The sequence below is a fragment of the Lepus europaeus genome, chromosome X, assembly GCF_033115175.1.
Source record: "Lepus europaeus isolate LE1 chromosome X, mLepTim1.pri, whole genome shotgun sequence".
NCBI lineage: Eukaryota > Metazoa > Chordata > Mammalia > Lagomorpha > Leporidae > Lepus > Lepus europaeus.
In genome coordinates, this window is record NC_084850.1 from 615075 (window position 1) to 631117 (window position 16043).

The following is a 16043-nucleotide window of genomic DNA, read 5'->3' on the forward strand; positions in this document are numbered from 1 at the left end:
TTTAACCCGCTGCACCACAGCGCCAGCCCCTCCAGCTATGTATATTGTATATTCTGTTTCTGTTTATCAGTATAGTTATTAATTCTCTAATGATGTTTTAATCTGCAGTGTATTTCTCTAGGTTAGGGATTTACTCTGTTTATCAGCTGACTCTGTTTATCATCTCATCTCTGAATGTGTTCATTGGAAATGTGTTCTTATGAAGTTGTGAGACATTTTCTTCTTTGGTGGTATATTATGTTCTTATTGGGAGATTTGGCCTTCCCTGTGCCATCTCTTTCCTGTATGTCTTTTTTTTCTTTTGGTCATGGTATGTTTGCAGAGTTACCATGCCGCTGCGTTTCATCTTGGCTCTGGCTTGGGTGACTGCGTACGGTCGTTCTGTTTGCTTTGAGACAGTGAGGGAATTCTTGGCTCTCTTTTCCGAGTCTCTTGGCATCTTCTTGCTGTTTTCCCTGTGAGCTATCATGTGCAGGCTCCTATCCTGTGTTCAGAGAGAATTTGCATGCTGCAGCGCGCTGCAGCCAGGTTGTCTTTGGCAATATCTAGATTCTTCTCTGGTCTAAGAATTCAGCCATGTCTTATGAAGCTTCTCTTCGGCCGCTTGAGGGATATGTTTATGTTGCCATGCGCGAGGGACACCGCAGGCTCTGGATGCATCTCTGACTCTGCGCACCGAAGAGAAGTCGTTTGTTGGCACATAGCTATTTCTTCTGGCAGCAGTTTCTGCAGTTTGTAGAGCTGCAGGAAAAGAGTGTAGGGGTCCCGCTCAGCTGCTTCTCCCCAGCGTGGTTTCTGGGACAGGGGCAGCAATGGGTCTCACTGCTGTTTTGCCCTCTGGAGTCTTTTCCTAGGCTGCTTTCCTAGGCTTGTTTCTTTCCTTTCTTTGATGGCGTCTTCCTTTCCTACTCCCCTTCCTCACCTTTGTTTCTCATTTTACTAGGGATTGAGAGAGCATGTCATGGCCTGCCAGCCCCCACCCCCAAGACAGCTGTGGCCGTTCTTGGGTCCTTCTTCTAGGTAAATGTCAAGTTCTGAAGGAAATCCAGTTGGGATCTTGAATGGACTGAGTAATAGTCAGCCTTTACATTATTTCTGACCTGGTTAGCATTTGTACACAGGGTAGTTACCAACCTACTGCTGTTTGTTTTGTCCCTAGGCAGCCAGCCCTCGAGTTGCTTACTGGCTAGGGAGTTCAGCCCTGCTGCTAACCGCGGCAGCAGCAAGGGTAGGGTGGGAACCAGGGTACCGATGACAGGCTGCTGAGATGAGCGGACTCTCCTTCATTCTCCTCTCTGCGCATCTCTGTCACTGAGTCCCAGCTCAACGGCGTCCGGGGAAACCTGGTGGGCCGGTCCATAAGCCTTTCTTCCTAGAGCAGGTAGGTTTCTAGGTGTTGCCCATTGCCACACGTAAGCCACATCAGCCAGCATGGCTCAGGAGCACAGGATTTGTAACTCTGAAGATCTTCTGGGGCTCTGTTGGGGAATCCGGCCCTTAGACGCCCCGGCAGGCCCTGCTCTGCTTGTCTGTGTGTCATTGGGTGTGGTAGGATCGGTGAGCGTGGCCTCTCTCACATCGATGCCAACTGCACCACATCCTGCAGCAGCTTCTCAGTTTCCCAGCTGCTGATGGCACACCTGTGGCCCGCACTGATAGAGATCTCTCCCCCGTGTTCTCTTCTGTTGGTCTGAGTCAGTAACATCAAGTAGACATGAGGTTCATGTGTCAGCATCAGTCATGTGGATGTGCGACAACCTATACCAGTAAGTGGCGAGATAATAAAAATAAGACTATTCGCTGCAAGCTAGTTTGGAGATATTTAGACCCAAGCAATCTGACCCTTAGAATTCTCTCTGCCTTTGTTAGACATTGTCTTTTGCCTTTTTTAGTTCCCCCAAAATATGTTGCCTCAGTGATGAAAATTTATTTTGGCAGGTATTCTGTTCTTTAATAAAAGCAGCTGACACTTTGATAAGAGTCTGTAGAACTTATTTACGTAAAGTGCACAAAGGTAAGAAACAGACATGATCAACAGGAACTTGCAGAAAAGCAGCAGCTGTGGGAATGTGTTGTTGGGACAGAAAAGTTGTGCAAAATGTCAGTATCTGTGGAAGTGAGCTGTTGCGACCTTGAAGACTAGGTGTTTGGCATCAGAGACCAGCTCGGCCCTGTGAATCTCTGACTGCTTGTGTGGAGGGTTGGTGTGGGAAGTGATGGAGGGGAAGGAACGAAACAACGAGAACATCGACAGTAAAGAATAGATGTCGCAGGCCGGCGCCGTGGCTCACTAGGCTAATCCTCCGCCTTGCGGCGCCGGCACACCGGGTTCTAGTCCCGGTTGGGGCACTGATCCTGTCCCGGTTGCCCCTCTTCCAGGCCAGCTCTCTGCTGTGGCCAGGGAGTGCAGTGGAGGATGGCCCAAGTGCTTGGGCCCTGCACCCCATGGGAGACCAGGAGAAGCACCTGGCTCCTGCCATCGGATCAGCGCGGTGCGCTGGCCGCAGCGCGCTATCGCGGCGGCCATTGGAGGGTGAACCAACGGCAAATGGAAGACCTTTCTCTCTGTCTCTCTCTCACTGTCCACTCTGCCTGTCAAAAAAAAAAAAAGAATAGATGTCGCTTCTCTAACATCCTTGTCTCATTTGGTCACCTCCCTCTGCAGTCACCTTCAAGGGGATGCTTGGTGGCTGTCCAGGTTCCAGTCGTGGCTCCACTGCTTTACCAGCCTTGCCACCTTTGTCTGGTCCTTCCCCCAACGCCAGTGGGTCACAGTGTAGCCACCATCTCCTCTTCTGCAGCATTGATTGAAACTGCCATTTGATTATTGACTAACTTAGAACATTATTCACACCAGAAAAAGAACCACGCTTCAGGCAGGTAGAAAGCAAGTCTTGGGGCCGGCACTATGGTGTATTGGGTAAAGCCACCGCTTTCAGTGCTGGCATCCCTATGGGTGCCAGTTGAAGTCTTGGCTGTTCCACTTCTGATCCAGCTTTCTGCTATGACCTGGGAAAGCAGTAGAAGATAGCCCAAGTCCTTGGGCCCCTGCACCCACATGGGAGACCTGGAGGAGGCTCCTGGCTTCAGATCTGCTCAGCTCCAGCCATTGTGGCCAATTAAGTGAACCAGTGGATAGAAGACCTCTCTCTCTGCCTCTCCTTCATGTATAACTCTGACTTTCAAATATTTAAAAAGAAAGCAAATCTTGCTGCTGTGCCATCCTGGGCAGATCCTAGCACAATATATGCTCAGTATATAGGAGAGGCACAAAGAACAGTGGTCAGTGAATAGAGGAGTAGATGAATTGTAATAATCCCAGATTGCACCTAGCATTTTTTTAAAGCTGCCTCTAGGGGCCGGTTCTGTGGCGTAGTAGCCGCTTCCTATGGTGCCAGCATCTTATATGGGCACTGGTTCAAGTCCTGGCTGCTCCACTTCCAATCCAGGTCCCTGCTAGTTGCCTGGAAAAGCAGTAAAAGATGGCCCAAGTGCTTGGGCCCCTGCACCCGCATGGAAGACCCGGAAGAAGCTCCTGGCTCCTGGCTTTGGCCTGGCCCGGTTCCAGCTGTTACAGTCATTTGGAGAGTGAACCAGCAGATGGAAGTCAGTCTCTCTCTCTGTCTCCCTCTCCCTCTCCATCTCTCCCCCCTCCCTACTCTCAATCCCCCTCCCCATAACTCTGCCTCTCAAATAAATAAATCTTTAACAAAATAAAATGAAAACAAATCTTGCCTCTAATTGCTAAGTGTTCCACAAGGGAAGCTGTTTCTGCATCCTCACTTTTGTGGTTCCAGAATACTTTCATCCCCCTCCTCAAAGAAAAGCCTGTGCAAAACAGTCTGGCAACGAACACCTCTGAAGGTTAAACAAGGAGTGACTGGTGTTGTGGCCGACAGCTGATATCGGAATGCTGGTGCGAGTCCTAGCTGCTCCGTTTCCAGCCCAGCTCTCTGCTAATGCCTGGGAAAGCAGCGGAATGTGACTCCAGTGCTTGTATCCCGCCACCCACAAGGGAGACCTGGTTGAAGTGCCTGCCTTCGGCTTGGCTTTGCGCCAGCCGTTGTGGCCATTTGGGAGTGAACCAATAGGTGGAAGATCTCTCTCTGTCTTTCCCTTTCTCTCATAACTGCCTTTCAAATAAATCTTTCTTGTAAAAAACAAGTAAAATTCAGAAGGTTAAATAGGAAGCTACTGTATGACCCAGCAATTCCACTTCAGGTTTATAGGCCCAAGAGAATTTAAAATATATGGTGACACAGCGCCGGTGCCGTGGCTTACTTGGTTAATCCTCTGCCTGCGGTGCCGGCATCCCATGTGGGCACTGGGTTCTGGTCCCGATTGCTCCTCTTCCAGTCCAGCTCTCTGCTGTGGCCTGGGAAGGCAGTGGAGGATGGCCCAAGTGTTTGGGCCCCTGCACCCGCGTGGGAGACCAGGAGGAAGCACCTGGCTCCTGGCTTCAGATCAGCGTGGCACACTGGCCGTAGCGGCCATTTGGGGGGTGAACCAACGGAAGGAAGACCTTTCTCTCTGTATCTCTCTCTCACTGACTAACTCTGCCTGTCAAGTTTATATATATATATATATATATATATATATATATAGTCACACAAAGACTTGACCATGAATGTTCATAGCAGCACTACTCACAATAGCCAAAAGGTGAAAAGAACCCCGATACCCATCAGTGGACAAATGGGTAAACACAGTGTGGTATTTGTATATGATGGAATATTATCTAGCCTTGGAAAAGAATGAAGTTCTGACAGGCTACAGCATGGATGAGCCTTGAAAACATGATGCCAAGTGAAAGGAGCCAGTCACAAAAGACCATATAGTACATGCAGATTCACAGAGGCTAACAGAGTGGTGGTTACGAGGAACTGAGACGTGCAGCAATGGGGAACAGCTACTTAATGGGTACAGGGTTTTCTTGGGAGCTATGCAGCTAGCCTGGAACTAGAAGCTGGTGATGGTTACTGACTGTCACTTTTGGCAAATTTTTTTTGGTGTTTATTTTACTATAGTTTTTTAGAATGCTCAGATGCCCTTAAGATATTTAGCTGACAACCTTCAACTTGGCTAAATGCCTAGTCACTAAATTTCTCACTTGAACTAAATCATTTTCATACTGTCATGGTTACTGTGTCCTAGATTGGAGTTTGACATTTGGGTCAGCTTGGTCCTATGCACTAAGCTGCACTAAGAGCATTCTAGGTGCTCACGCTGGCCTCTCTCGGGTGGGTGACAGAGCTGGCTGCTGGAGCTCTGTGCCACAGGCAGACTTGCCCAGAGCCAGCTCACAGTTCTGAACACGGCCTAAGCATCACAAAACCTACTTTTATGACTTAGAGTAATTGGTGCAGTGAACTGCTGTTGTAGTGGGCTTTGTAAAAAATCAAAACATGATTCACATAGCATGAAGTCCACTCTTTTAAACTGCACGATTTGGTGGCATTTAGTACATTTGCAGTGTTGTACAGCCATCACCTTTATGGAATTCTGTTAATGTTTTCATCACCCCCAAAGAAAACTCAGACCCATTAGCAAGCACTCCTAATTTCCCACCGCCTCTGGTAGCAACTAAGCTATTTCTATCTCTATGGATTTGCTTATTCTGTCTCTGTCTCTCCCCCTCTCTTTGTAATTCTGCCTTTCATATAAATAGATAGATAGATAGATCTTTTGAAAGAGAGAGAGATTTCCCATCTACTGGTTCACTGCCCAGATGGCCACAATGGCCAGGGCTGGGCCAGGGCAAAGCCAGGAGCCAGTAGCTTCTTCCAGGTCTGCCATGTGGGTAACAGGGGTCCAAGTGCTTCAGCCATCTTCTACTGCTTTCCCAGGTGCATTAGCAGAGAGCTGGATCAAAACTGGAGTAGCCAGGACATTAACCAGCACCCATATGCGATGCTGGTATTGCAGGCGGCAGGTTTACCTGCTACCCCACAATACCAGCTTCACAGCAGGATTTATTTGAAAGAGTTATTTATTTGAAAGAGTTACAGACAGAGGTAGAGACAGAGAGAGAGAGAGGTCTTCCATCTGCTTGTTCACTCCCCAAATGGCTACAGTGGCCAAAGTGGAGCCGATCCAAAGCCAGGAGTCAGAAGCTTCATCCAGTCTCCCAGATGGGTGCTGGGGCCCAAGCACTTGGGCCATCCTCCACTGCTTTCCCAGGTGCATTAGCAGGGAGCTGGATCGGAAGTAGAGCAGCCTAGACTCAAACCAGTGCCCATATGGAATACCGACATTACAGGCAGCAGTTTAACCTGTTGTGCTACAATGCTAGCCCCAAGGTTTTCACTGTATAAAGATGAGTTTGGGGGCAGGTGTTGTGGCATAGCAGGTTAAGCTGCTGCTTGGAATGCTTGCATGCCATGTTGGAGTGCCTAAGTCCCACCTCCACTTCTGGACTAGCTCCCTGCTAATGTGTACCCTAGGAGGCAGCAGATGATAAATACTTGGGTCCCTGACACCCATGGGAGAGACCAGGATGGTGTTCCTGGCTCCTGATTTTGGCTTGTTTCAGCTGTTGCTGTTGGCAGGCATTTGAAGATTTATTTTATTCATTTGAAAGGTAGAGTTAGAGAAAGGGAGAAACAGGAGACCTCTTACCCACTGGTTCACTCCCCAAATGACTGCAATGGCTGGGGCTGGGCCAGGCCAATGCCAGGAGTCTGGAGCTCCATCTGGGTCTCCTACATGGATGGCAGTGGCTCAAGTACTTGACCATCTTCCACTGCCTTCCGTGGTGCTTTTGCAGGGAGCTGGATCAGAAGCGGAGCAGCTGACACTTGAACTAGTACTCACATGGGGTGCTGGTGTTACAGGCAACAGCTTAACCCGCTATGCCACTGTGCCAGCCCCTGTTGGCAGGCATTTAGAGAGTGAACCAGCAGATGGAAGATGCATGTGTGTCTGTTGGTCTCACTCTGTCACTCTGCTTCTCAAATAGTACTGTAGTGTACTGGTTGCCTTTATTTGGGAAGGGATCTGCTTTTGCTTGGCAAGAACTGTGTTTTGTTTAGCTCTTCAAAACAGTTCCTTGTATATTCTCAGAAGTGAGGGATCGAAAATACACTTTGAGTTCAGAGCAGCTCAGCTGAACTGCAGGCTCTCGCAGCATTGCCTTTGAGCTGAACCCCACCTTCTCCTGCTCCCCAGAGACCACCGAGGCATTCTGTCCTGCCAGATTTTTGAAGGGCTGAAGATAGCGTAGCAAAGCATCTCTGCCTTTATAGTAATTTGCAGAGCAGCGTCTGTCCGTGATCCTGCGATTCTGCGCGTCGTACTGGAAGGAGAAGGCAGTGGTGGAGGCCCTGATTAAATGATACGTTAGTGCAGGAAGAGCTGGGGAAGTAGCCTCCTCACTGCCCTTGGTTTGTGGCCCCCATGAGGGAACCTGAAAGAGAAGGTGCTGAGAAATGTCGTCTCCTTAAATGGGCCTAACGTGAACGTGAATGAAGTTAGGGAAAGTGAGAATATCACGGGACTCCACAAGTTTCCCTGCAGGGGCCGGAGGCGGTGCATTCCAGCTCAGCCTCTGCTGGAACTTGGCCTTTGAGCTGCTTTTTTGTTTGTTTGTTTTATTTTGTTTTGTTTTTATCTGAAAACCCCAGGGATTGAGTAGTCCTCTCTCAACTGCAGTGGTCGGGCTGGCTGTACTTGCGATGTGCTGGGAGCCTTGGGTCAGATGAGCACCAGATACGGCCTCCTGCCACTGCCTGCTGGGCCTTCATGAGCAGGATTGCTGTGGGTCACTTCCATTACTAAATGCAGGCAGTTTTGCCATCAGGCCCCACAGGATGGAATGATTGAGCCTGAAAGGAAGATTTCTGGAACTTTAGTTGTCCTTCGCCTCACCAGATGAAGAATTCAACCTGTTTGCGTTGTAGCAGCAAAATCACAGAACGTTTTATTTCTCGGGAGCCCTATCTCATGCTTTGTAGATGTTTAAGATTTGTGAGTGAGTTTTTACTTCAGTGTGATATGTATGTTTCTAGAAAAGGTTGTGTTCTGTAAATCACATAAAAATATGTGCTCTTAGAGGAAAAACTGGATTGTGTAGACCCTCAACTTGTGCTATTTGGTAGCCAGAGCTGACCAGTGAAACCATTAGCAATTCTGGTTCAAAGAACACCAAAGCATGTTGAAGTCTTTATCCTTTGTCACCAGAACCAGAGACTGTGCCCATCACACTGTGGTACATCCTTGACAGCATTTGCCCCCGACAGTCAGGTTGTCTGGGGCTTCGGCAAGGCCTTCTGTGGCGACGCTTTCTTCTTAAACACAGGGCAAGTATCTTTACACCATTCTCATTTACACTCACAGCTTTACCATGGAGAGTGCAACACTATGGAAAGCATAGCGATTCTTTGAGCAACTAAAGAAGGCACTCCCTTCAGGTTGCCAGCTTTTTCTCCTGATGTCTTGGTATATAACATGAAAGCATTCTCTTTGTTAATAAGCTTGCCTATTGCTGCTTCAAAATACTACTGTCCTGGAGAGCGTTGTGGCTCAACTTGGGACATCGGCACGTATGGAGCACCAGTTCGAGTCCCAGCTCTGCTTCCTGTTTAGCTCCTGCTATTGCCTACTGGAAGGCAAGAGGTGATGGGTCCCTGCCACCCATGTGGGAGACCAGGATGGAGTTCTGGACTCCTGGCTTTAGGCTGGCTGAGCCCTGGCTGTTGTGGGTATTTGGAGAGTGAACCAGAGGATGGAAGATCAGGTCGATCTTTCTCTCCCCCTCTCCTTCCCTCCCTTGCAAAGAAATAAAAATACACAAACACTATAAAAATGCTGTCAACCAGTGCAGCTTCTAATCATTTAATTTAGTCTCCCTCTTTTTGAGCATATTTCCCCAAAAAACCATTTACCATTTGGGATTTGATTGCAGTCATCATGATGCTTCGCTCCAGAATTCTTCAGCCTTCCTGAGAGCAGACAGTACAGTGATGACAGTAAGCTAACATAGAACTTTATTCACATTTCCCCAGGCTCCTCATTTGAATGCCTTTTAGTGTCTTTGAACCCAGAATCCAGTCCAGGGTCACATGTTACATTCAGTTGTTCCATCTCTTCTGTCTCCTTATTCTTTTGGGTTTTTTTTTTTATTTTTTTAAGATTTATTTATTTATTTGAAAGGTAGAGTTGCAGGTAGAGGGGGAGAGATAGAGAGAGAGATCTTCCCACACTCGTTCACTCCCCAAAAGACCACAACAGCTGGGCTACGCCAGGCCAAAGCTAAGAGCCATGAGCTTCATCTGGGTCTCCCATGTGAGTGTAGGGGCCAAAGCACTTGGGTAATTTTCCACTGCTTTGTTTAAGATTTTATCTATTTATTTGAGAGGTAGAGTTTTAGAGAGAGAGAGAGAGGTCTTCCATCTGCTGGTTCACTCCCCAAATAACTGCAGTGGCCAGAGCTGAGCCGACCCGAAGCCAGGAGCCAGGAGCTTCTTCCGGGTCTCCCATGAGGGTGCAGGGACCCAAGCACTTGGGCCATCTCCTGCTGCCTTCCCAGGCTGTAGCAGAAAGCTGGATTGGAAGACGAGCAGCCAGGAAAGGAACCGGTGCCCAAGTGGGATGCCGACACTGCAGGCAGTGGCTTAGCCCACTATGGCACAGTGTCAGCTCCACTTTCCATTGCTTTTACCATGTGCATTAGCAGGGAGCTGGATCAGAAGTAAAACAGCCAGGACTTGAACCAGCACCCATATGGGATGCTGGCATTAACAGGTGGCAGCTTAACCTGTTACACCATAACACAATCCCCAGTCTCCTTATTATTTAGCCTGTATATTTCTTTTTTTTTTTTAAGATGTATTTATTTTTTTTATTTATTTTTTTTTTTTGGACAGGCAGAGTGGACAGTAGAGGGAGACAGAGAGAAAGGTCTTCCTTCTTGCCATTGGTTCACCCTCTAATGGCCGCCGCGGTAGGCGCGCTGCGGCCGGCGCACCATGCTGTTCCGATGGCAGGAGCCAAGTGCTTCTCCTGGTCTCCCATGGGGTGCAGGGCCCAGGCACTTGGGCCATCCTCCACTGCACTCCCGGGCCACAGCAGAGAGCTGGCCTGGAAGAGGGGCAACCTGGATAGAATCCAGCGCCCCAACCAGGACTAGAACCCGGTGTGCCGGCGCCGCAAGGCGGAGGATTAGCCTAGTGAGCCGCGGCACCGGCTTATCCTGTATATTTCTTTTCTTTCTTTTCTTTTCCTTTTTTTTTTTTTCAAGCTTGGGGCATTTAAGGCAGACATTCTTGTCTATTTATTTATTTATTTATTTAAAAGGCAGCGTGACAAAAAGAGACCTAGAGACACAGAGAGGTCTTCCATCTGCTGGTTCACTTCCCAGATGGCCACAACTACTAGGGTCAGGCCAGGCTGAACCCAGGAGCAAGACCTCCATCCTGGTCTTCCGTGTAGGTGGCAGGGGTCAAGCACTAAGGGTATGATCTAGTGCCTCCCAAGTACTTTAGCAGGGAGCTGGATTGGAAACACAGAGCAGCCAGGGTTCAAAGCACATTCTGATATGAAATGCAGGCCTTCCAAACGGTGGCTTTCCTCATTCCACCACAAAGTGACCCTCAACTAGTGTCTGCTACAAGATGTTTAGTGCAGCCTTTGTACCCACGTCAGCAGAAGGGGTGTCTGCTGGTCCATCCATCCTTCTGGTATAACCATTCTCAGTACTGCTACCCTCGTGGCACCAAGGACCTCTGTGACTTCCCCAGCCTCATCTTCTGTTATCTCAAAGCCGCTGGTGCCCAAGAGACTACTGGTGGTTTCCACACCCGTCATGCATGTATTCCCTTATCCAGAGCTGGTTTGCTAGAAGCTTATGGTTGCCAGAGGGATAGAGCCATGAAAAGAAGCGTGTAGAGCGTACCCCCTGTGTTGTAATTATTCCTGTAGCTGAGTTCAGTCGTTGCCCCTGTACCTGGCACTGTGCACTTAGGGAAGATGGAGTCGAGGTAAGCAGTGGGGCATTCTAAGTACACTGGGAGGCATGGAGTGTGCCAGCTCATACAGCCGGGGGGGGGGGGGGGGCGGCGATGGAGAGGAGAAGCAGGAGCCGGGCAGGCTTTTCGGAAGTGCCATCTTACTGAACTTGAAAGACAAAAATGAAGACAAAGGAGAGAGAAGACCCAGAGCTGCTGGTGATACGGGGCGGATCTCACTGTTCCCTCCGTGCAGGGCGGTTTGCAGGGACAATGGGATGGGAACACTCACAGTGGCAGTTGATGAACACACATTCACGTTTGTAAGGACAGTAAAGCCCCAGATCTCAAGTCGTCTTTCTTGAATATTGACTTGTCAGTAACCTCAGGCAGGTTCCTTTGTCTAGGTGTGACCTTCCCTTTTTTATGTGTTAACATTCAAAAGTTGAATAGGTGCTTTTGAAGGTACTTGAGATTCTGAAATGTATGAACTTGGGAACCTACTGCTCAGTTAGCCTCATCATCATCTCAAGGTGTGTGTGTCTACATATGGTGAGTCTGTATACTCCTGGGGACAGCCCTGAGGAGTCCCCTGGCACCCCAGCCTGGCCTCCCTCCTGTGGCAGAGGCCAAGGGTGAAAACTCAAATAGCTGACCTGTTTGGTACCATTTGTACGCTCACTGCGTGCCCAACAGAGTCCAGGCCTCTTTGGAGGCTTTTGTTGATTTGTTTTTAAATACAGAAAATAAAGTAACAAACACCTGAACCCTTTGATGCACAAAATTGAAAATCATCATACAGTCATATTTGCTTTAAGTAACTTTGAATAATACAGATAAAAGGGCCTTTATTCCCCCATCTTCAGTGCTTATTTATTGTACACTTACAAATGGTTAAAAAAGGAGGCTGGCGCCGTGGCTCACTTGGTTAATCCTCTGCCTGCAGTGCCAGCATCCCATATGGGCACCGGGTTCTAGTCCCGGGTGCTCCTCTTCCAGTCCAGCTCTCTGCTGTGGCCTGGGAAGGCAGTGGAGGATGGCCCAAGTGCTTGGGCCCTGCACCCGCATGGGAGACCAGGAGGAAGCACCTGGCTCCTGGCTTCGGATCGGCGCAGCACCAGCCATGGTGGCCATTTGGGGGGTGAACCAACAGAAGGAAGACCTTTCTCTCTGTCTCTCTCTCTCACTGTCTATAACTCTACCTGTCAAATAAATGAAAAATAAAAAAAAAAGGTTAAAAAGTTTAACTTTATGTTATGTATATTTTACCACACACACACACACACACACACAAACAGTTCATTTAGGCCCAAGTGAGATTCTAAGCACCGTTGGTCTCTCTACTTGCTAGCTAGTAGCTAAAGAACTGGGATCTCTCTCCTGTCATTCTGGGCCCATCCCTTACGTAGTCTTCCCCTTGTCAGTTAGGCACTGTGTCCTCCGAGGCTTTGAAAGTGGTCCTTAATTCTTCCTGGCTCTTGCTCTCATACCAACCTGCCAGCTGGCTCTGCAAACGGATCCTAAGTCCTCTGCTGCGTCCAGCCTGGGGCTGCACCAAGACCACTGCTTTCTCTCGGCACCCTGACATGCTCCTAGGACCAGTACGATATTGGCTTGTTTAGTATCCCTGGGATGTCATTGTTGCCCCTAGAATATGTCCCTCTGTGGGTATCCAGAGCATTGCGGTCAAAAGTTATTTGAAGTAAACCTTTTCTCTGTGGTATGCTGTCAGTTTGATACTCAGTTAAGCTCACTTGTTTCTGTTGGTATTTAATGTGATGGAGTCTTGTTAATTTTTGTTTTAATTCTGTTTCTGGTTACGTAAACATGATTCGGAAGGCAGAATTCTGCACAGAGACATGTGTGTCCAGGCCTCACTCCTATGCCTGTACCCTCCTCTTATCCCCACCTGCTCAGGTAGGGAGCCAGTTTCACTAGTTTCCAGTGTGTCCTTCCTTAACTCCCCTTGTTTCTTACATAGGAAGTGGCCTGTGGTGCACATGTTTGCACTTGCTTTTTTCTCTTCACCACGGGTCTTGAAATGACTCCACAGCAGTGTGGAAGGCTCCTCCTCAGCGCCTTCTCCGGCTGCTCTGCTCCAGCTTGGGGGCGGCCATAGTGTACTCAGTACGGGGGTCTGAGGTGTCTGCAGTCTTTAGCTGTAGCAAATAACAGCACGCACATCACGTTGGGCATTTCTGGGGCGCTTCCGCAGGCAGATTTCTAGAAGGCGTTATCTGATCATGCGGGTTGTACTTCACCTCACACTGGTCAACATGTTTGGGAATACAAGCATGACTTGCAAAGGAGACAGACGTTTCCCATCTGTCTAGTGATTTCTCTCATTCCAGGAGTACAGGTTTTAGGAAACAGCCTTGGCATTGGGAGTACCATGGCTGGTTGGTTGCAAGTGATGAGTCCTGTCTGTCCGCTACTCTAGCATTTGACTCAGTTTGCCTAGTGGCAAGCTCCTTTCTCTACTCCTTTATAGGAGCTGCCTACTGGGTCGGCCGGCCCTAAAGGCTGAACAGGTGGGCCACAGGACACACTTAGCTTCTCAGAAGTGTTCGTCATTTCCTGTTAAAGACTCTTAAACCTGGAGAATTGAACAGTGTTAGGTTAGGGAAACCCACTTCACAGCGAGAACAGGTACCCTATGGACTGTGGGATGCGTCTTCGTGTAGACTGGCTGTAAGCGACCCCAGCGGCCCTACTCTCCTGCCGAACTGCTGGAGGAAGGTCCAGAAGACGGACGAACTTAGGGGTGAGCCAGAGTGCGCCTGGGACGTGCCTTCACTGGGCTCTTAGCCCTTCACAGGAGCCATGCCCGCCTCCCCATGGCTTACCTGGCTGTTCTAGAGTGCCCTTGTAGCTTCTGCGTCCTGATGCTAAACAGCCTTTGGTGACTAGCCCACATCATTTGGGTCCTGATTTCCTGACAGTACTTGCACATGCACACCACGGTGCCTTCATTTCATAGTCTCCACAATGTAGACAAGTCAAGAAGTTGATCGTGTACACCGGCTACCAGGCAGTGTGACCAGCACTGACATGAGCCATAAGGGACAGGAGAGTCCGGGCCTGAGAACACAGAATGAGATGCTAACAAGTGCCTGGGAGTGGTGCTTCCGAAGGGTTCTCACTGCCACTCCCTCAGAGGCACCCTGCCGTCCTGGCCTGCAGTGTGTGTGTGTGTGGGGGGGCGTTCTGCCCCAGCAGGGACGGGACACAGGGCTGTGCCTAGACCACACCTTTTTCCTTGCTTTTCCATCTGCATTTGCTGAGGCCAAGGCTGTTCCTTATAAGGGGTATCTCACGATAAAGGCTCACGTGACCCGGGCACTCTGTTCTGCCTACACCAGTGCCCTGGACGGCAGTCACTATGGCCCAAGGTAGCAGTATTCGTAAGGCGCCTTTGTACCTTGTCCCTGTGTCTCTCACACCAAGTGTGCTTCTGAGATGGGGTTACCCCTTGTCGAGATGAGGAACCCGAGCCAGAGAATGCTGAGGTCACCTGCTCAGGCCTGTGTTTGGAAAATAGCACACCCAGGATTTCAGCTCAGGTTGCCTGGTTCCAAACCCGTGTGTCCTTCCCATGACATGGCACTGCGTGGCACGTCCCGGAGGGCAGTGCTGGGCCTGGCTGCCCTCAGCACGCTGTGCCGTGCCTCACAGGCTGCTTCTTGATGAAGTACAGATAGGTGTGTTAATACACTTGCGAACACTGAAGATGCGTGCAGTCTGGGCCTTCAGGAAGGGGACCCCACCCTCTTGGAACAGTTGGGAGCCTCTGGGCAGTGAGCAAAGCCGCAGGCCCTGACGTGCCGGTTCACGGGGCCTGTGCTCAGGAGGAGGACACCTGCTCGGGCTGATCACTCTCCTGCAATGCCAGGAGCAGGACTTGGAGATGTTCATGGTGCAGGTCAGGTGAACTTGGCCAACACCAGCAGCGGCCAGACTCCTACAGCCTGAGGCTCCCTGGCCTCAGGCTCCGTGTCCCGGGCAAGGGCATCCAGACCTGGAGGGCCCCGAGCCTGCCTCCGCTCAGTTCTTCTGCAGACTGGTATGTTTACTGTGATGCTTACATACTTGTTTAACACTTCAGGGAAGAAAAGTCAGAAGACCAGGACCTCCAGGGCCTCAAGGACAAGCCTCTCAAATTTAAAAAGGTGAAGAAAGATAAGAAAGAAGACAAAGAGGGCAAGCATGAGCCTCTGCAGCCGTCAGCCCACCACTCTGCTGAGCCAGCCGAGGCAGGCAAAGCGGAGACGTCAGAAGGATCGGGCTCTGCCCCAGCTGTACCAGAAGCATCTGCCTCCCCCAAACAGCGGCGTTCCATCATTCGTGACCGGGGACCCATGTATGACGACCCTACCCTGCCTGAAGGTTGGACACGAAAGCTTAAGCAAAGGAAGTCTGGCCGCTCTGCTGGAAAGTATGATGTGTATTTGATCAAGTAAGTAAGGGTGAGTCCCGTCTTGGTAAGCTGGGAGGGCAGGCGCACAGACCCCTTTGAGGGACGGGAAAGTGTGTGCACGTAACCTCTCTTGCGGTGAGGGCTTCAGTAATACCAAGAGCGGGTGTGTTTCGGGGGACTGCGTACGGGGTCCCTTCCCTGGTCTGGAGGTGGAGTAGCAGCAGGACCTACTCTCAGTGGTTCTGGAAACAGAAGCGATGAGCTCCATATTCCTTCCCAACGTTGCCTCTTGGTATTTGTCCAGCTTTGGACTGATAACTGAGCATTTTCTATTGAAGTAACATAATTTCCAGAGGCAGAAATTAAGAGAAGCGCATTTTGGTTCTGCCCCTTAGATCATCCCCAAAACGTTAGCAGTTTTCAGAGGACACTTGTGGAAAGCCTCACTGAACTCGTCAGCTCCCAGAAGGGTGAGCAGAGCCAAGCGTTCTTGTATTGCAGCCAGTTCCCAGAGAGATGAGGCGCTGGGCCTGAGTTCAGACACAGGTGGGGGAGGCCCAAGCACCTAGCAGCGGAATGGGCCCCAGCCTGACCCCTTGGTTGCTGGATTGTGGAAAGGCCGGGGCAGGAGTTGCCTTGGTGGCAGGCAGGTCCTTGGGGCATCTCAGCCATAGCTGTTGAAC

General features: G+C 49.8%; 1 protein-coding gene across 1 annotated transcript in view; it reads left to right on the plus strand.

Moving 5' to 3' along the window:
- The window catches only part of MECP2 (methyl-CpG binding protein 2), an 87378-nt gene that overhangs the window by 61161 nt on the left and 10174 nt on the right, over positions 1-16043 (plus strand). Inside the window, exon 2 of the mRNA XM_062182877.1 lies at positions 15049-15399. Within this exon, the coding sequence (XP_062038861.1) occupies positions 15049-15399 (351 nt within the window). The remainder of the gene's footprint in view (positions 1-15048; positions 15400-16043) is intronic.